Source organism: Cyanistes caeruleus, chromosome 8 (genome assembly GCF_971803275.1).
Source record: "Cyanistes caeruleus chromosome 8, bCyaCae1.hap1.1, whole genome shotgun sequence".
Lineage (NCBI taxonomy): Eukaryota > Metazoa > Chordata > Aves > Passeriformes > Paridae > Cyanistes > Cyanistes caeruleus.
In genome coordinates, this window is record NC_141708.1 from 6,530,542 (window position 1) to 6,552,982 (window position 22,441).

A 22,441-nucleotide genomic window follows, 5' to 3' on the forward strand; every position below is an offset into this window, starting at 1 on the left:
TGTAGCACTGTGCAACTATTTGAGCTGTATTTGCTGTACTGATGTGATTTATCAGTGGTCAGGATTTCCTGAAGATAGTCTTTGCTTCTAAGGGTTCTGTGGTGGCAGCAGAAAATATATTTTTGTGATAAAATTCCTGCTTACCTTGTCTCCCTATCTTTGTGGTGTTTTCTGTGGATGATCCAAGGATGCTAAATAACTTTTAAATCTGCATTCCTTGGCTTCCAGAAGTATTTCCCCTTTGACTGTTCTGAGTAAGGGAACTCTGATCTCTCTTCCTAGCAATTCTCCAATTTCACCCCAGTGGTGCATTTGTTTTTATCCTGAGGACCAGAATGACCACCTTGCACTATGTGCAGTTGTTCTTGGTTTGGAAAGTAATCTTTTAAATGTTGTATTTCCTGAATCTGAAGCACTGTGCAGCATCAACTCCTGAGTTTCTTTGCTCAATCTGACAAGAGAACCTTAGATTGCTCAGTCTGACATAATTCTTAACTCAGTATTTTCAGCTGTCACAGGTGCTTATCAGATGGCTGGGAGAGAATGCAGTTGCTGATTTGTCAGGTCTGACATAATCCAAGTGTTCTATGCAGCTTGGAATTTTTAAACACACACTTGAAAATCATCTCAACAGACGTTTCTCAGCCGAGATGTCTGACTGTTGGACCCACAGTAATTCCTCAGATCTTCCAGTTGTCACATTCTTTTTCTGAACTAAACAGCTACAACTGCTGTCCACAGAGTCCCTCAGTGAGTAAATACTCTTGCTTTGCATCTGAAGAGGTTGATGAGATAGAAAGAGAAATAGAGAATTTGGGTAGTGAAAGAAGAAACATACAACATTTACAAAAGTAACAGTGATCAAATTTCCTTTTTCCACCTGGCCTCTATAAGCTGGTGTGGAGGTTGGCTGGGTCAATTCCCAGTGCAGCACTGTGTACTGACATCCAGGGCTTTTGCACTTATATCTGCCATAGGAACCTGAACATTTTTCATTCTTTCATTCTCATTCCAGAATGAAAGATCACTTTAATTTCTCTGTGGTTTTCAGTTTTGCTCAGTGCTCCAGAAGGTTTTATATTTTCTCAGTACAGTAGATGATCCTTGACTTCCTTACAGAATTTGAAAGTGGAATTCTTCTATCTAGTCAGGTAATAGAGTTCTGCTGCTTCTCCCATCTATGTCAGGATATCAGTGGTGAAACTATAGTGGTGAAATGTTTAGCAAACTTTTTCTATATTGGGAATGGCTTGTTTAATTAAATTATACTCTTCATAAGACCAAAAACTTTTCACACTTCTTTTGTAATTGCAGGCTTGACCATAGCAATTTTCTACTGTCATGCTGTTGAAAGAAAAATTAAATTTGTTCATAAATTAATGAAAGGATGGGAACTTTGGTGTAAAGAAAACATCAGATCTTTTGATTTGAATATGTCTTGCAAATCTGACCTGTACAAAAACCTCAAGTTTTCAAAAAATGTCCCCAAAAGAACATAATTGTTGCAAAAATGCTGTTATCTGTCATTATCTTAAAACTTCTAAGAAACAGGGAAAAACAAAGCAACATTCTGTTAAATTTTGGGGTTTTTTTGTTTTTTTTAAAGAAACATTATGAAGAAAGTAACATACATCATAAACTCTGATTTTATTAGGCAAGAATACATTTCCAAAACTGTGCCATAAAGTGGGCACCTTGCAGTCTGTGAGATTTGGATATCTCTTTAAGATATAGTCATATATAATAACGTCAGTCTCTATGTGCAGCTGTCTTACAGGATACAGCACCTTTGTTTGCATCTTAATGGAAATACTGTTCAAACAAAAATTTTCTTATTGTAGCGGAAGTTAAAATTTCACCTTTGTCTTTTTGAAATTGGAAGTTGAGCTCCAAACTCCAGCATGAAGAGCTCTTTAAAATTTAAGTGTGTAATTTGGCTATCTTGTGATGTGTTTGATCACTTTACACCAGGTTAGCAGGTGCTGTTAACCCCCACTGTAATGTGAAATCACAATATGGCTCTTTGTTTTGCTTGTGACTTATGTTGCAGTTTTGGTTAAAAATTGTTCTGTTCCTGTTTTGAGCTATCTCATGTGCTTGTTTTTCTATCCAGTACAGCAAAATAGAGGTGTTTACCCCTGAGTTGTCTTAACTTTACCAGTTCTGATTATTGGTGAAAGTTGTCTTCAATAGCTTTACTTAATTTTCAAAGTATTTTTACTAAAAATCTCCACGTCTAAAAAATGAGGCACTTCTTGATTATAAGTATTTAACCTAGAAACATTATTTAACAATGTCAAGATAAACAGATAAAATTGACATGTTCTTCTGACAGCTTTTGTCTGTATCATCTAAAGAGTTGTATAACACATCACAATCACAGATAAGATGCTTGAGATGAAAGCTTAGAAACTGTTCCTATCAAATATATGGAAAGTCTATATTTCTATATAGAATGTATATAGGAAGCTTAGGGGAGAATTAAAATCTTAACAGCTCTTTTGAATGAATAAGGTCTATTTGAAGTTTTTATTTGAAAATATTTATCTGCTTCTAGCTCTGTGAGATAAGCTGTGAACAACTTGATTGCTGTTCTATAGCCTCAAGTTTATAGTCCAGGTTTTATTTTCTTTTATAGTACTAATATGTGTCTGAAAAGCTTTGTAGTCTTCTGGAATAGGGTATCATGCATGAAGAACCACTGTTTGTTATAAATGCTAGAAAAATCATAGCTAAGAGGATCCCAGTTTAGTGAAATACAAATACAAGAGGTAGTAAACTGACTTAATCTACAGCAGCACTCTCTTAAACCAACAAGAGCTTCACATGGTGATGTTTAGGACTAAAGTGGAAGATTCTCGTGGCTATTGTTGCTCCTCTTAAAATCAGAGGGAAAAATGCCAATTGAACACTTTATTTAAAAACAAAGCAATCAACCCCCACCCCCAAAAAAAGAAAGGAAAGCACTGTAGAAAAGAAAGGTGACTCAAAAAACCCTGTAGCTAAAAATTCTGTTATATTTTATATTTTTGGAGTTCTTCCACTAGAGGGTGGCAGTGTCTTGCCTTTGGTGTAAGTCTGTGCAGTCTGTACTCTCTGGACTTCTACGTATACATATTGGTAATAAAAGTGTATACACTTATTTTGTTTATGAAGAATAGAGACTTTAATGTGATACCTGGGATATATGTAATGATATTACAGTTCTTACCATAGGCTTTTCTATTTCAGGTTACTGATGTTTGGATCCTATGAAAGAGAAACAAATGTTCATTGCACAATGGAGCTGAGCAGTAATGTTTGGGAAGAAAAATCAAGAAGTTCTATTAAAACGGTAAAAAAAAAAAAAAGGTGTCACCTTTGCATATTGCAGTTTGTCTTATGCTCTTGATACATTGTCTAGAAAGTGTTTCTTTAGGCACTGAAATGAGTGATATATCAGAAAAAACCAAACCCAAAACACAGCAGACCAGTTATTTAATTTTTAGTCAAATTACCATGTATGGATCACATCGCGTTCAGTTCTCATAACTGTGCTTGAGACTGTACCTGGTTTGAATATACTGTCCAGCTGCATTAAAACAAATAGTGCAAAATATACATTTTTATAGCCCTGTTATATTTGGATGGGGCAGTGTTTAGAAAGCAGTGAGATTCACCTGTCTTTGCAGGGCCAGCATTGTAAGGTAGTGTTTTACTAATTATTGTGCTTGATAAGGGGAGTTTAGCAGCATACAGCGTGCTGATTGCCTGTTTTTTTCCTGTGTGTGAGGGTGAGAATGACCTTTTTCTATTGGAGAAGAGCTGGGATGTATGAAAGAGCCTTTTAGTTTTACATTAGAGGGATATTGTGTTAGTAATCAAACTGAATTGGGCTTGTGCTGAGCAATAAGTAGTGTGCTTATTGAAGAAACCCCCCCCAAAGCTTTAGAAAGACTTCATGTTAACAGTTGGTTTCATGTAAAGAAATCACTGGAACAAAAATCCCTGTCATGTGTTTTACCCTCTACTGAGTGCCTCTAATTTAAGCCTTTGCCTTTGTTACATCTGACTGGAGTTGGGTTTGGAGACCAGCATCGTTTTCCACATCTCGGAGCATCAAGAATCCAGAATTTCAACATCGCATTCAGTTTTCCACCGTTAAATTCCACTTTGCATTGGGTCTAAAATCCTTGTAACAAATGCTGTGATATTTGTTTTCAGCTTACTGTATATTATGTTTTGCCAAAAAGGGTGTATGGTTGAGCAGCAGCTGCGTATGAAAACATGCACAGATCTGCAGGGTTGATGCTCTGGCAGTGAAGGTGGCAATGCATTGATTTACCAGTACACTCTTCTAGGGAAATGAGCGTGTGATTATTTTTAGAAGTTGAGTAGCAGTGTTAGAACACATTCTTTTACACTCTAACAAGAGAGGAGGAAAGGAAAAATGCTCTGGAGACACTGTGGCACTGATGTGTTTGTGACAGCAGATGGCAGTAGGAGTAAACGAGTGAGGGTGGAAGGGCTTTTTTTAAAACTATGGAAAAGTACTCAGGGAGAGACTCTCAAAAACTCGTGTGTCAGTATCTAAAGTGAAATGGCAGGTTTTTAAATGAAGTGGCAATTTAAAAAAATGTCCTAAGGTTTTGGAAATGTGACCCACGATGTACAGAGGGTTTTTTGTGCCTTTGTGGTGCAGTCCTTCATTAAGCATGTTCAAACACTGCTGGAGAGCAGAGACTCCTTAGCTTGGGGTGCTGCATCTCGAGCTCAGCTGGTGCTGGAGAGTTCACTGTGCCCAACCAACTTAAGCTTGAGGCCTCTGGAATAGTGGCCTGGTTTAAAGTCTCGATGTTGGTCAATATTGAAAATTAGAAGCTTGCAGAACTTTTTGGTTCTCAATTTATATTCAGCAGATGTAGTGAAATCATGGAAACCTCTTTCCTGTAGGAAATCCGGTTAAATTTGCAAATTACAAAATGTTAGGACATCTCACTGAGTGGTAAGATTTTCAAAGGTCCTCAAGGAAACAGAAAGTGTTACTTACACGTTTAGCACTAGAACTTAGTTTGTTCTTTTCAGAAATATTAACTGTGTGATTAGTTAAATAGTAAGGTATAAGGAAATAATAATGTTATTTTTCCAAACAAAAAGTTTACTTGTATCCTTAGTTGTGATTATTAGCCCTAATGCAATATTAACCATAAGGCAGCTGATGGCAATACTTAATACCTTTCTAATATTAAATCCTTATTTTAATGCTCATATGTTCAGTACTTACTTGAGGTGAAATTAGAATGAACAACAACTTCAGAAACTACAAAGAAGAAATAGCAGACAAAGTTTAAGTGAAAAGTTAAAAGGTACATTCTGGTTAAACAAGAATTTGTACAAGCCTCACAAAGGCATGACAATACATCCCCTGATTCAGACTATGTTCTACAATGTTGCTGAGGACAATTCTTAAAACTTTCTGTACTTCCTGACATTTTCATTCTTCTTATTGTATTAGTAGCAGTGATAAAAGATTAGACAGGTTTAATACTCTGTAATGAATTTTGGCAAGACTTTAATCTGATCCCAGAATTTATAGAACATCAGTAGATGTCACAATTGATTTTGAAAAAAGATGCTGTGTTATTGAATATATCTGGAGCATTATTGAAGTGTGTGTTACAATACAAAGGTGTCTCAGGTTTATGTTTGTCAAATCTGAAACATGAGTAAGACTTCAGAGAGTGATTTGACATGTTCCCATGTGAAACACATAAACATCCTTAAATACTTTAATTACTAGTACATGCTGCTGGAATTAATGTTAATCAGTGCACTGCTATGTAAAAATGATGTATGGCTAGGATGCAGTAATTAGCATTAGCAGCACTGGATTACCTCACAGGTGTTCTATGTGAGATCTCTCTAAATAATGAGATTCATGCTTGTAGATGTGGAGGCTATATCATGAATGTGGATGGTTATAGCCACTGCACTGCCAGTCAGCAGTACCAGATTGATTTCTACAAACAAAAAGAACAGTTCTATTTCCCTTGCAGCACATCTGTTCAGAGTGAACCCTGGGCCCTCTCTGCCCTTGGTGAGGCTCTTGTTGTGGCTTTACCAGTGCCAGCACCTCCTGTGTAGTGTTGCAGAAGAATAGCATGGTTTTTCAGCAAAAATCAAAGTTTCTTTATGTATAAAAGGAAAATATAGTCTACTTTCTTTAGAACTGGCAGAAGAATGGACATGGAGATGAACTTTTGAAGTATGAGTAGCAGAGACCTGAGGTAGCTTTGTAAGTACCTTGTGCGCTGACTGCAGTGCCTCGACTGCTCTGGAGGTGCTGGTGCTTTTCTCTGGATCCACCTCTGTAGAGGAGAAGGACTCAAAAGTGCAGTTATATTGAAGTGAGAATCTTTTTTCTTAAGAATTGCTCTGCAAATCTTTGTAGTCATGCTTCTTTTATCTACATACTGTTTTTTCTGATAAAGTAATTTTCTAGAAATAGTGTAGAAACTATTGCAAAGCGATTGGTATCTTCTGCTAGTCTTATACCCAGAAAACTGTATGTAAACTGTGAATGGTTTGTGCTTTTTACTGGTTGTAAGAACATGAAGTAATGAGGAGGGATTCTCAACTGCACATCAAAAATGTACCTGTTCTAAGTTTTTTCTTAAAGTCTTTCTTACAGAAATTCAGGAGCACAAGAGAACCATTATTGATCATTAAATAAGTAAACCCAGGAAAAATATAAGGGAACATCTTTAAACTGTGGTGTCAACTATGTTGTCTGAAGTGGTACTGTAAGAATAACCACAGCTTCATATTTTTCCACAGTTTCTTATTTCTACAGGCAGTAAGTATTGGGGCTTTCTGTTTGTTGATGGGGTTTCTCCATTACGATTTTTTGAAATCCCTTCTATAAATATTAACTTTAGCAATACTTAAACTTCATTTCATACTCTGCAGAGTAAAAATTTCCATCTAAAATGCCACATCTGATGGCCCATAGGATTCACTCTTGTAGCAGTTGTCTCAGAAGCACAGAAATATCTACTGAAGTAATCTAATAATACAAAGAATTAAGGAATTAAGATAAGCATCCCAGTGCTTTTTTATGAATACTGCTTGATGTTTTTTCCAGTTCATTCTGAACATTGTGGTCAACACTGGACTAACTCGAGGGGAGGACCTATAGCAGCATCTTTCAATCCTGCACTCTAAAAAAAAAAAGCAATATTTCTCAGCTTTTCATAAACTTAATTTCCTTTATCAGGGATTAAGGGAAACTTCAAGGTATTCCAGTACCATAACATACAAATCTAAAATGAAAAATAATGTAAATCAAATCCAGCACCTTCTGAAATGAGTTGCCTGAAGGTACTAAACTATAATGTCAAAATTTAAAGCAACTGTGAAATGTTAATTTGTGAATACATGGAGCTAAATGCCTCACAGTTGGCATTTCACTGTGCTTATTTAACAGCCTGCCATTTCAACATTTAATCCTGTCAAAAGAAAGACGGAGGATTAAAGCAAGAAAAGCTTTTTGAAAATGTCACTTTTTATGAAAATTCATGATCTTGTAAAACTTGGTAATATTTGTAAATACAATGGGGAATAGTTCTGAGATTTGTGCCTTACATAATATTCTGTAATCTGTCTTTCAAATAAACTTGAAGGCCATCGGGATTTTTTCAGTCTCATCCTAAACACTGAAGCTTTTTGACTTGAGGCTTCAGAAAGCTTCGCTGTGATTTAATGAACAACCTTCTGTGGAAATGCACTGTAGTTCTTTACTGCTAAGAGACTGTAGAATAGGAACATTAAAAACCCCCACCAAAACCCCATTAACAGAGGGGTTTATTTCAGCGTATATTCAGATAGTTCTTTAGAACCCAGTGCCATTATTCCAGTCACAGCCTGACCTGGTACTTCTTACCTGCTCATCAGAAGCTGTCCTGTGCTGCAACCTGGGCATGAACACTCACTGGGGCAGGCAGAAAGTGGGACTTGCCACGCTCTGGCATTTGGCAGCAGACAGTACTAAATGTAGCATGTGCATCCAAGTCTGGGGCTTCCCTTCCCTGCACCTTTTCCTCCCTATGACCAATTCTGACATTGTGATTTTCTCTGGAGTGCTGCAGACATTGACTGCTCGGAACAAATCTGACTCACTGAATCTCAAATTTAAAATATTAGATGAAAAGATTAATGGATAAATTAATTTATAATAACTTGAGTGAGAAGAAGCTGTGTTCTTGCACTTCCTCACCCCCAGCTCTTATTAGGAGAGCTGCCATCAAGGCTAGTTCATGGCCTTTGGATTTAGGAGGCGTTCTTCTGCTACCAGATACTTGTCTTGTATAGTGAAATAGGTTTGATTTGAAGCCACCTAATTCCAATTGAAATCTCCTGATTTTGTAGCCAAGTTGTATTGCAGATGCCATTGTTGATACTGTCTGTCCAGCTGAGGTCTTCCAAGTTGATACTTTGCAAGGTATTGACATCTGAAAACATGGCAGTGACCTCCTGATTCATCATAGAGTCATGAAAAAGGCTCCAGCCTTTTAGTTGGTTGTGCTGGGTGAATTGTCCTTAGTAAGACTTTTCTGTATGCCTGTTGTAGGACAAAAGTTATGTGAAACTTCAGGCTTGCTCAGGGGTTAGTTGTGCTCTTTTAGTACTTCTTACAGAGCTGATATGAAAAGAATACTTTTTTTTGCTGTTTTTATGCATATAATACCCAACCTGTAGTACAGATTCTGAGTTACCTTTCAGTTGACTATTTTATGTATCATCCTGGTAGTGGCCAGTTTGACTGTCAGTTGTAAGCTTATCTTGTCATACTTTTTAATGTACTGGTTTATATTTAAAGATATGTAACTATTAAGCAAACAGTAAATTATACCTTTTCCTTAGAAATGCTTGTAAAAGTGCAGTCTGTTTCAGAGTGTCACCAGATGTGGTGCTGGTGGCTTTTTTTTCCTTATTGTTGTTGCCTGTTCTGCAACATGTCCAAATACTGAATGCAGTAAAGAGTTTTAAGTGGGTTTTACAGCAGCTGTCTTGCTCATTTGTGAAAAAATTGATTTACAGTGATAGCTGATCTTGCTAAATAAATAGATGGCTGATGCATGGAAGCTAACTTTGTTTGTATAAACAGTATGGCTTATTGTAAGAGATAACAGTGTTTTATTGACCAGAGTATACAAAGTGGTTTCTGGGTAATTCAGTATTTCTGGAATGACTTTTTAAATTATTTTGTTACATCCTATTGCAAAGTTGCATGGCCAGATGAGCTGGTAGCTTGTGTTGGAGGCTGCCTCACCTGGCTGAAGTGGGAGGGGACTTAAGCACAGATATCTACAGCCACCTTTGGAAAAATAAGCTGGTTCTATTCTCATTGGTTTGTAGTTTGTTTTCCTCTTCAGCCCTCCAGTTTACTTTTACAATATATTTTCTCTGATAACCTTATAATAGTTAGCCTTTTCCTTAAAAAGGTTTTTTCTTTTCAGAGTAAGAGACTGGGATCTGTTCTTACTAAGGGGGTAGTAACTGGATTGGAGCTAATTTACTCATCTGTACAGATTTTAGTGATTTTGCAATGTTTCCTTACCAAATCAGGACCTCAAGCCGGGCAGGTTGACAGCTGTTTTCCTTCCATTGGTGAGCAGTTATGGCTCCCAGAATAATGAAGGGGAGTCTGTCCTTGAATGTGTAATTACTGAACAGAAACATTTCCACAGAGAAAGCCTGGGAGTGGGTAGAAAGTTATGGAAAAGAGGCCCGTGGCTGTGAGTAAAAATACTTGTTAAGAAATAGCAAGGAATTGTCACTTGGTGCTCACAAACTCTCCTAAAACCAGTCATCTTCCAAAATCTGTGGGAGATGTGTGCAGGTTTGACATGACAGAGTTGCAGAGTTGTTCTTTTCTGACTGCGAGTTGCTCAGTGGGAACTTGTCTGAGCATTACTGCCACAAGCAGTTCATCATCTGGAAGTTCATCTTGCAGTTAAGGAACAGAATATTATGTTGGAGTTTCTGCAGGTGTCAAAGGAGAGGCAAGTGCTTGTAGTTGTCACAGAACAGCTGATGTTTTACTTCTGCCCTTCAGGGATTTGATAATGTCCTTGCTTCAGAGTATAAACATCTCACCTGTTTATATATTTTGGTGTGCATTAATAACTACTGAGAAGACCATACAAGAAATCTCAGTTGCTTGGCTCTGTTTCCTTTTTTTTTTGTTTAACACTGCTGAAATTAACAATTACAGTAGCTTAAACAAAAGCGTCACCAGCTTGCATAGCAGGAAGAAATTGGAAAGGAAATTTTTAAAAATATCCTCAACAACTATAAAATAATTCTTTATTTCAACTATTTAACTAATAAACTTGACATTCTTTAACATAGGTATCTGGTGTCCTTCAATGGGATAGAAATGAATTTTCATACACCACAAATAGTTAGTTGATATCTAGTAATTTTAAATTTTGTGGTTCAGGTGTCAAAATACAGGCATAAAATGTGCTGAGTGACTGCAAGGAAAGCCTTCAATTTTGTGGGAGGAATTCCTTATTCTGAGTACACTCCAATGTATTGTAACTATTTTTATGAGGTCAAATGCTTTAAGTAGTTCAGATTCTTGGACTCTGTGTTGTTACATGTGTCACATCTTGTCTTCCTAGAATGTAATTATTTAACTGAACATTATCTCAAATCAACTGTTTGTCTTTTTTTCTTTCTCCCTCTTCAATCACAAGGTGAACCAGAAATTAGGTGCTTGTCTCAGTGTTACAAGTCTCTTCTAGGTCTGGTGGAGCTCAGCACAGGGAGGCCACATAGAGTGAAAAAGAACAGTGGTGAATTTATATTGTTACAATTTTCTCTGGTTACTGCATTACCAGTCACTGTCGCTGTTCTATGGCCGTAGAATAGCAGGAGTCAAATCTCACTTTGCAGGCAAAAGTGAATGTTAAGATAATTATCAGTGCTACATAAGTGATTCTTAGTGGTGACCAATGATCTTAAAAATAGTCTCCATAATTTAAAAAAAAAGTATAGGCAAACATGTCATGAGGCAAATGCAGTGCATGTAATGCAGAGTTCTGTAATGGCAGCAGAGAGTAATAAGAGAATAATGGGAGTGGGCAGTGCAGCAATTGTCCTGGAAAAGCCTTGAGGATCAAACCTGGAATTGCCAATTCCCATCATCCAAATGAAATGACTGAAAGGTCACCTGGAGTATTAAGGTTAGAGGGAGCAGAGTGATGCTCTGCAAAGGCCACCTGCAGATCAGAAGTGGTCAGGAGTAAGTCATCATTAGAAAATGGAGCATTTCTTTCAATACAGTCTGGTTAAAGGCTGTCTCTGTCATAGTTTGGGTGACATAAATAGAATTTATGAACTATGAGTGTCTTCACCGATACTTTAACCAAAAGTCAGTATATTCAGATCTATACTTATGTCATCCCTTTCCATTTTTAGATGTTTAGTTTAGAACAAAGATCATGTCTGTGCACCCTCAGATCCATTTGATGTTAATGGGAGCTTTAGCTTTTCCTTGGCTGAAGGAAAGAAAAGAAACCTAATTCCTTAGAAACCTGAGGCAGATACATAGAAATATTTTTTGTCTTTTGTTTGTTTGGATTTTTTAAAATTACAGAAGCCATCTAAAAATATATATATTATAAATATGCATATGCACTTTTTGTGTATAAGTTGTGCATATATATAAGTACATGCACTTAATAAATATATATAATGAAAAACATCAGTTGCTTTACTTCAGTTAAATATCTATGGAAATCTGATGGATAACAGGTTGACTGTGCATTAAAAAATGTAGATACTTGCAAATAAAATAAGTGTCCCTTCAGAAACTGGAATTGACTCACTTGAAGTTCATCAGCAGAGTCAAGAAATAAGAGTTGTTGTTTAGAGAGCAATTGCAGAAATCTGTTTCTAGGTTCCACAGTAGTTAAATCACACATCTGTGAGAATATATCAGGAATAGTCTGTACAGCAGCTTGTAAACTAAAAACAATCACTTTACATAACAATACGAGCTCCATGTGAAGGGAGCATATAGGACTACAGTGTTCAGAACTTCTAATGCAAACAAACATGTGGTTCATGTCCACTGTAAATCTCCCCCTTTCAAACCAGTGATTTCCACTGGTTTAAATCAAATGCACATTTACAATAGGATTTCATTGGACTAGTTAAGTGTACAGCAAGTAACTTGTGTAAGTCACAAAGTGCTGCTAAGTCCCATGGTATTTCTGTGAAATCTGGAGTCCAGTTCTGTTTGAGCTGTGTAGTCTGTTCTTGGGGACTATAAAACACACCAGTAGGGCAATTACTCTATTTTTGGATTCAAGACTTGCATATAGACTGTAGATCAGATTCTCTCTATGGACTTGTACATATAAATAAATGAAAGTTTGGAAAACTGATGCGCATTTTGCAAGCAAAGTGAACATTAGGGAGCTTAGGCTGCCCCTGTTAGCGCAGGTACAGCCTCGGGGCTGAGGGCAGCACTTCCACACCACACTCCTGGAGGTCTTGCTGGGCTGTGCTTCTGCTCTATCCTGGGATGCTCACGTCAGGATTAGCATAAGGAGCACCACTGCTGACACACTGGTGCAGCTTCCTCTGCAGGGAATGCACTGTTCCAGGAGCAGGAGCACATTCCAGTGCAAATCAAAGCAGAGGAGGTGGGGACCATGGGGTGTTCTGCCTGAGCCAAAAAGCTGTGGCTGTGCACAGCAGTAAGGAAGAGCAAACAGTGACTGTCAGCTTGGTGCAGGAGACCATGTGCAGTGATAAATACCTGCACCAGTTCTGCTGCACGAACAGAGAGCGGAGGAAGTAGGACAAGAATAACACTACCAGCAAAGTCAGCTCACGGGAGTAGAGTAGCTGTGAGTATTTGGCTAGTGTGGAATCTTTAAAGTGCTTGATTAATTTATGTTATTTACAGGTTTGAGAACCTCCCAGGAAATATGTGGTCATACTATCAGAAACATTAAGCAGAAAAATTGGCTGAATTCCAAGCACGTCTTTATAAATATATGTAGTCCAAAGCAAGATTAAAATGGTATCTAGACAAGTTTGAGTCGAGTCAGTAATTTAGAGTGGAAGGGAACTCTGGAAGTAATTTGGTCCCAGTTCCAGCTAGGTCAGTGCCAAGCTGGCTCAGATGCTTTTCTGAACACAGCCAGGCATTGGTCGTTGATAAAAAAGGTTTTTTTCTTCAAATTGTTTTTTCATTTTTGCTAAATAGTATGTGACAGACTATGATGTTACACAGGAAGGGGAGGGCAGGGCAGCAGGTCTATCTGATTTCAACCAGTTAAATAAAGATAATTCACAAAAAGACGAATTTAGTCTTCAGACTAGCCGAAGAATATATCTGTAGGGATGGCTTCAGATGGAGTAAACTTTCTTTGTGTAGCAGGCAGTCCAGGCTGGAGGCAGTTTTAGCCTAAAAACTCTTAATTAAATTGCTTCAAGATTACATCTGAAGTACAGACCTGCTGGAGAGAGAAAGTAATATTAAATTTCTTCATTTTGGCTACAATGGGTATTTAGCCAAAACATGGGACCATCTATGATAAATTTTTACTCCTTGCAAAACAATATCTGAGAATTCATTTTTTTAAACAAGTTTCTTGCCAATCTTGATAAACACTTGTATTTCCACTGGAGTTCTTGAAGCTTTCACTATTGGAAGAGAATCTGAAATAGGAGGTATTCTAAAAATGTTTGTAATAACTAGGAGCAAACTCTTGGCTGCTGTTGTGAGCAGAAACATTCAGATTCTTGCCAACTGATGTGTAGAAGTGGATGAGGAACCAGAAGTCTTGGTTGCATATGATTGAAGTAACCAAGAGTTGTAATTAATTCACGAGCTTTAAAAATAGCTGCTAGGAGGAACAGATTTTATGATGGGTCATTAAAGCAATATTCCCTCATATCTAGTAATTGTAGTAAAAATAAATGAGATTTACCAGAAAATTAAGAACCTGATTCTCACTAAGAAAAAAAAATTCTACAGAGATTAGTTTTGTTTCTGAATTTGTTTTAACAGATGGAAGCAGTAACCTGTAAAGGCACTGGAAATATGTCCTGGACACAATACACATTTTTCTGCACATTCAGAAATGGTTTAGTGGAGCAAAGGCTTCTTTTTTGATTTTGCCAAATCCTCAACCTGGTGTATAACTCTTCAAATGCTGAGGTACTCATTTTAAATTTATAATAGAAAATAAGGAATGTTGCTGTGGCTGCAGGGAGAACAGTGTAGGGAAAAATGCTGTGTGGTTTTAGACAGATTTTATCCTGGGCCTCCTTTTCAGCAAAGCAGTGGTAGAATGGGAGAGGTGCAAGCAAATTCTTTTCTCTTTCTTCTCTTCTGTTCATATCAGAAATAAATATTTGACATTGAGACTTGGCATTCTATCTTATTTTTTATTTTTGCATTTTACTGAGGAGTTTACCAACCAGTTTCTGAAAGAGATTATTCCTTTTGAAAGCTAGATTGTTTTTTCTAGCTCTTTGCTGTCCTGATGACTGGTGTCTAGCAGCTCTACAGATTACGAGGTAAGCTTCAAGTGTTACGTATTGACAAATGCAAAGTGCAGGAGTATAAATTTCTACTGTCAATAGAACAGATGGAATTTTTTTTATTTCTCTTGAGGCAGCAGCATAAACCTAGAATAGGAGAGCAGTGGTTAATTTGTCATTACTGAAAAGTAAAAATTATGCAAATAAATAATGAACTTGAAGTGTACAGTAATTTTTTTATGAATCTATAGGTACCATTTCTACATGGCATTTATTAAGGAAGGAATAGCAGTTGAGAGTGCTGAATGAGCAGGCAGTCATTTGCTATCAATTGGTCAGAAATACTTGAAAGCAATGCCTTCTGTAAGAGAGAGAGTGTGGTTGATATGCAAAGTGTGCAGGAGTGCACTGTAGATACAGACAAGCTGGTTTTGAGCTTCTATCACTTTATCTCTTCCCCAGCATATCTTTAGTTCCATTTTTTGCATATTGCTCCCATTTATCTTGAATACTTTGTAATGTGAATGTTGGCTAGGGGTCTTATCTAGTGTAGAGATTTATTTTTAATTGGTTATTGTTAGTAGTGCAATTTTTTGTTATTTAAGAATTTCAGAAAATCATATTTTAGCCACGCTGCTTTAAGGTTGGTATGTCAACTGAGTGAGTGTCACTGAAATCTGGAGGCATAACATTGATATCCATTTCAAAGTGTCTTATTGCTCATTGGAAAAGTCTCATCTTTGCATTAATTTAGCTATGTCTCCTTTTTTGATCCTTCTGAGTGTCTGTATACCTCTACAATTATTTTTCTTTTTTAAAGAAAGCACAGTTATTTGTAAAAGAGAATTTGAACTTCTGTTGGAAAAAAAGTTGTTTACCCAGGCAGAGACTTAAACCAAGAAGGTGGCCTAGCTTGGATCTAGTCCTCTGTAGTCTCCTTCACTCTCTGTGTAATAAAACCATAGCTCTTTCAATAATTATTAACAACTCATTAGTTCATGTTATCATTATATTCAGGTTTTGATCCTTGCATGCCAGTTTTAACCTTGTATTGCTTTCTATGCAAAATACTGTGTCAACTTAGAAATGTGTCCTTGTATGAAAATGGCAAAAAAATCGATGCTGCTTCTGCTGAAAGCATCTAAATTGCAGTTAATTTTGATGTTTGTCTGACTTAATAGTGTAGATTTACCTGAGGTTTAATTACTTTGCGATGCTCTTGATCAAATTGTATGAAAATATTTAAGTCACAGGCTGGTTTTGTGGACTTGGGGTAGTTCATGAGGAAGGGCAAGCTGTGCATGATGAACACACATGTTTATTCATTATGATTGTCTTTTGGTATAACTCCTAAGTAAAAAAAAAGCATTGAAAGTTGTCTTTTTTTTTTTTTTCCTCATTTTTCTTGTGAAAAAGGGAAATCCTTTCTTAATATATTATAATATATGCATGGATGTCTCTACCAAAATGTTGCACTGTACACAAATAACTGAAAATTATCAATATTAAGTTACATCCATTGGTTTCTTGGTAGTTAATGTGAATTAATTAAATTTTATTATTCAGAGGTCATGGGAATGGGGAAATTAGAAGTGTTTTGCCATCACAGTGAAGCCATGAATTTACAAACTGCAGTTTTCTAGTACAGATCTGATTTTTTTTTCCCCAATCTCCTTTCCCTTCCCATCTCTATATACACAATCTTTTCACTCTTTTATTTCCCCCCCACCCCTAAACCCTGACAGAATATAATTTTCTGGTAGGTTTTTTTAGTATGTTGTAGAGGTTATAAAAAATACTGAACTCCAGCAGGAAGAAAGTGGCTTTATAACCTTGGGAGCAAGCTGATGATTAAATTTGTAATTTTGTATCCTGAAGCTTTGCTGTTGGGAATTTTGTTGGGTTTACTCTTCTTTTTACTGTGAGGTATTTCATCATTCATTACATTGCACATTGTTTTTTCTATAGAGTTCTAATGACTTAAGCCTGTAGGTTTTCAAATGAAATATTTTTTAAAGTAGCACTTCAAAAGAGAAATCACAGACTTTTGAACACTTAGTTTTGAAAGTGCCATTTATGAACAATGCTTTTTTTGGGCTGTTTCACCAAAGCCCTTAAAGTGATGATCAAAAAGGTAAAGTAGCATAGTCTGAACCAAGTATTCAAATTACTTCACAAGTTTTCATCAACTTCTTGGATGCAAATTTCTTTTTCTTTTATAATAAGAGACATTGAAATCATTAAGTAAACTGAATCATTCCTAACTTCTTCAGTATGACTTTTTTTTTCAAGTTAAACTTATTTCTCAAGCCTTGTTCGGAATTGACTAATCCTTTGTTCAATTTTCAGTTTAATGAGTGAGTTGTGAATTCTTTGGAAAAGGTAATTGGTCACAGTTCCAAACAAGCTGTGTTTCTGGTGACAGAAGAGAGAAGGGGAAAAGGGAAGTAGAAACATGTTGCTTTATGAAATTCCGTGGGTATTTTTCATATATATTTCACCAACTATCAATAAAATATGTTGCTAATTTAAAAATAATAGTGCATAAAACCAGAGTGTATGAAGTTATAGTGAGTGCTGAAGTAAAAGAAGTTTTTAAGCTTGACATAATTTCCTATTCATTCTTTCACTTACCTTACAAAAGGGAGATGAGGACATGGTATATATTACTTCTCTGAACCAGAAGATAGTGAAAAAAATAAAGGTCACAAGGAATGAACTTTTACTTCCACTATGAGTAGTGTTCTGCTTCTCTTTTAACTTTTTTTTTTGGCTTACTCCTAATAAGCTGTTTCTGGAAGAATATTTCTTTTTAGCTCTTTTACGTGCTTTAATGTTAGTGGTTTGAGATCTAAAATTAGTTTCTGGAGAAGATGTAGTTACACAAATTGTTTTCTCATCATTCAGATAGCTGACTATAGGGAAAGGAAATCCTACTTTTTATTAGGCAGTTATGGTCACGTTGATTGTGTGGAAAGAATGCTGCAGACAAAGATCCCTTCTATGAAAAGTTCAGCTATTTGGATTTTCATGAAGTTTTTTTAGAAGCTCGGTTGCAAAGCTGGCTGGTATGTGGATTCTAATTTACAGCTAATGACCTGTTTCTAAATCATTCTTTAAATCTATTGGGAATTGATCTTTATGTGTATTAAAAAATAATGGATTATTTTTCAAGTGCAGAGGAGATAGAGCTGGCTATTGATTTCTTTTGCAGAGTGAATTGTCAGTGTTTGACTGAGTTGATGTAAAGATATTTTCAGTTTAATAGTTGTGGCAATTTTTATAAGTGATGGTCGTCGATAACAGAATGAAAATCTGGTTTCTAGGTGTGCTGTTGTCTTGGTGCTACTAATCAGATGTGACACTGAGCTGCTGTTTCACTGCCTGCCAGCAACTTGTGCCCTATAACCATAAATAAATTGATTTGATGTGATGTGTTCAACAAAATAACCAGAAATAGATGTATGGTCATGGAAACCTTTACTAGTTGTATAGTTGTGTGTTTATACTGCAGCATTTTGTCCAGAATTTAATTGAAAACAACTCAGTGTGGTTTGGCTGCCTTTCTAGGTACAGAAAGATTATTATATACAAAATGTTGGCCTTCTTGCAGCAATTATTTGGAATAAGTTAAATATGAATCCTGGTTTCTTCTGGCCATAGTAATGTAGAATTTCAGAGAAGCGTTGGTCTGGTTTTACCGGGCAAAGGGTAGGGCTGGGGCTTGTACACAACAGGAATTTCATTTTGATATAGATAGGTCTTCTGTTATTTCTGAAGAGCTGTTAAGATCACAACTCATTTTACTACATCTGCTTTAGTTCCTTTGGGCTTAGCTAGTTCAGTGAGAATGTGGGACTCTGAACACTCAGTGGGTTTTATTCAGGCTTGTGCTTTGCTTGAGTAGCCATCTAGCCATTAATGATGAGAAATGTACCAGTAGCCAAGAAAACAGTGTGTTTCTGCAGTGCAGAAATAAAAACCTGTTCTCTTAAGTTCTGTATTTCAAATTGTATGAATATAGAGGTTCTAGGTGCACGTGAGGTCCCTGTTGCTTTGGCTCTGTTATTGATAAGACTGTAATTTGTATTACCTGCAGTTTTAATGCTTTGTTTGTGAGAGTGTAACTTTTCTGTCAGAAAAGTAACTTCTAAGCCCTTTAAAATGTGACTTTTAAGCCCATTATTGAAATCTAAGAGTTACTACTTTTTAGTGAATATAAATTATATTGTATTTCTTATTTCCATGGAGACTAGCCTCTGTGATGCATATTCTTTTAATCACAATGGATAATAGCTTTATTTTTATTTTTGATGGCAATACCCATGTCAGTATTCAGATAGTTAATGCTGCTGGGTCCAATAGTCAAAATTGCCAAGCAGTTTCTCTGTGTGGAGAAAACTCTTCACTGTGTCCATTATTTCCATTATAAAGAGCTGATAGTCCAATATTTGGAGTTTACTGCAAGAAGATTAATAGTAGCTATCTTATCACCATTGATTAAATACTTCCAAGATACATATAAGTAATTACTGTTTTAGAGGGTTTACTTTTAATGTATATACTTGAATGTTTTCAGTTTTTTTGCTTCCATCTTGGAGATGAGCAAACCTCTGGGTTGACCTCTCTCATGTGCACAGATTCATAGTGCATAAACTCATAGGCTTTCATCAGTCTCCTTTATCTGTAATTGGTAATGCAGTGATTCATAACAAGGTAAAGTTTTTATTGGGATGAATGTCACACATAGTATTATTAAAGAATTTGGTAACCTTTTCTTTTTAGATCACCTGAGTTTTGCATAAAATATTTATATTATGACCAAGTAATGCTCAAGCACTATTGGAGGAAGACTTTTTCCTATCAAAGGCTTATATATAAAGGTGATATAACATTAGGAGAATAAAAAAATAGATCTTTTCCATTTCTTCAGAGCCAAAGGAAATCATCGAAGTTGGGTTTAATCAAGACTAAAAGGATGTCAGTGAGTAACAGCACTTAAGAAAGAGCTATATTGGTGTTTGTGCTAAATTGCTCTGCAAAGAAGACCTCCACCTATAACTGAAGGCCTTTATTTTACCTGCTTTTGACACTTCAAAGTTAAATGTAGGTTTTCTGCTGCCTTGTTTGTCTTTAACTCCTCCATTCAAGTCCTGTAATTGCTGTAAGAATGCCCCAGCAATTCATGATAATTGCTAAACAGTTTGCTTTTTGCATGTCGTGTAACCTGCTTCACCTTGCAATTGAAAGGTGCAATTTTTTAGGAGTAGTTTGGCCAGAGTGTCTGCAATGTGTCAGAAGTATTTGTGGAAAATAAGATACAGCTCCTCATTCTGTTCAGTAACAAGCCTCTTCTGGATTTTGCTGATGTCAAATGTTTTCAGTGCTCATCAGGCAGACATGCAGATGTTTAATTTTCCTACGATGAATTGTCACATTTATTTTCAGACAAATAGCTCATGATGGTGAAGTTAGACATGTGCATAACATTTGCAGTATTGTGGCCTTAATGAATTACTGTTTTAAATATGATCTAGGTCAAATATGTAACTCATTTCAGAATGAAATTACCATCATATTTTGTAACTTGGTTTTTTTGGGTTTTACAAGTTATTGTGTAGAACAGAAAATTAGTCCCACTGGCTTGCTATTTAAGATGACTAGTAAGAAAATATCAAGACCTTTGTCCATAACTTCTTCCTAAAAGTAAAACAAACCAAGTGAGAAAAATGCAGTGTCTGTCTGAGATCGTTGTCTCCCAGTGCACAGACTGGAGTTCACAAGACTGCAAAGATAAACAGCAAAAAAGTAGAACATCCCACTTACCATTTTTCACTGTTTTATAGTCATCAAAAATCTGGTTTTCCTAGTACTTCACGAAACAGCTGCTGGCTATTTGTTCAGTGACACTCAATGAGGCACCAAGGTGTAGCCAGTCCTATAGAGCTGCTCCAGCTGATACGGTATGGAATGCACAAATATGTCAAAAATACAGAAATTGCAAAATGGCCAATGCTGAATCAAAGGAAAGAAGCTGAAGAACTTATTTTCTGATACCACACTAGATGTTTTCTGATATTTGTACTAGAAAAATTGTGTGAATAATTAGTCTCAAGATGATTTTGAGTGTTGGCTGATTGCTGTGTGTTACTGCTGAGAATTGTTTTCAGGACATAATGTGTTGTTCAGAGGTTTTGGAGAGAAGGGTGAGCAGTGTGAAAAGTTAACTTTTCTTAGGGGATTAAACAAGTGAAGATCTGCTCAGGGCAGCTGTGAGTACAGAAAAACCCTCCTGATTTACGGGGTTTCAGCACAGAGTAAGCGCTGCCGTGGAAGAAGGCAGAACACCAGGTTCAGCAAAAAACAATTAAGATTGTCTAAAATTTGAAGGATCAGCCTGGTCCAGAAAGCCACTACAAACACTCCAGTGAACATTGGGTAGAAGTAAGGAGTGGTTTAACTAGCAAATATGTGGCACAGAACAGAAAGAGAAATTAAGAAAATGTGGTTGAATTTTTATTTTTATTGGTGATATCTCCTTATGGTAAAAGTCCTTTCTAGTATCTTTTCCAAACTTATTTTGGTTTTGCATGATAAGCTTTTAATAGTATCATCAAATTTCTTCTTTCAGGCAAAATGGACATAAGAATATCTTTTTGGCACTTGTTCAGTTATGGCTGTAAAAGGAATTGTGAAAAATCAATAATTGGGATTGCTGTTCAACAGGATTTTTTTTATAAGCAGCAGATAGTTTCCTTTTGATTTCTTATTGAAAATTCTAGTCACACATGTGTATATATATTTAAATGTTTAAATGTATTGATAAATTGAATTATTTTGGAAAAAAACCACACACACACCCTTCACCTACCATTCTGTATATCTGGAAGAAATACGTATCCATTCAATGTATTTGTCTCATATGTTTTGTTAAGACATTAAAAAAAGGTGGGGACAAATTAAAATGTTTGTTGAAATTAACTGGATCAATATAAACCTGGGAAAAATAAATCAATATAAATATAAAAAAATAAATCAATATATAAAAAATAAACCAATATAAACCTGGTGGAAAAATACATTAAAATTTCCATCTGAATAAAATTAAAGATGTGTGTATCTTTGGTATGGAGGAAGGATCACATAGCAAGGAAAGAGTATGTTAGTTGTTGTCATAAAGTCCTGATACAATTTGTGGAACAGTAGCAATTTTAGATTTAGATTCAATTATGGAAAAAATTAAATCACATTTTTAGTCAAGCAGTCTTTTATTAATTATTTGAAAAAAAATTTCAAAATCGGTAAATTAATTTCCATGCTTGTAAATCTGTTTTCTAGTATGTGTTGGTTTCTTAGAATGGCATATTGCTTCTAGCTGTAATACATACTGATGTTTCAAGTAGCCAGTATATTGTCTTTTACATTACATTGCCATCAGTCTTTTTCTAATCAGTAATTTGTAATTAATGTGTCTTTCTAGTGGGGAGGAAAATGACTTAGGTAAGTTTTCTATGTAGATTTAATTTGATTGCAGAGATTATTTCCTTCCTTTTCATTGTTTGTCATGCTGTATAGTCTAGTTATTCCATAAATATTACTACAGCTTTTTATTTTATTTAAACCTTCTGTCAGTGTGTTTCAGCATTTCAGAACCTGCTGAAGCACATACACAGGTTAAATTTGGAGAGGGAGGCACATCCACACATCTGCATCATTACACCTGTGCATGTGTAAGACATAACAGTGACCACAGTTTATAATTAGGGCATATTTTATTGACTCCTGAGCTGTTTAAGCATCCCAAGAACAGGGTTAGCTCTTGAATGCTCAGAAAACATTTCTCTTTCTCTAATGGGGAGTTTCCTCTGTTCCTGAGAAATGTTTCTGTCAT

General features: G+C 36.0%; 1 protein-coding gene across 2 annotated transcripts in view; it reads left to right on the plus strand.

The window, feature by feature from the left end:
* The window catches only part of PDZD8 (PDZ domain containing 8), a 52,078-nt gene that overhangs the window by 17,834 nt on the left and 11,803 nt on the right, over positions 1 to 22,441 (plus strand). For both annotated transcript variants that reach the window (XM_023929283.2, XM_086901383.1), the window contains one exon: positions 3,232 to 3,334. In XM_023929283.2, the coding sequence (XP_023785051.2) occupies positions 3,232 to 3,334 (103 nt within the window). The remainder of the gene's footprint in view (positions 1 to 3,231; positions 3,335 to 22,441) is intronic.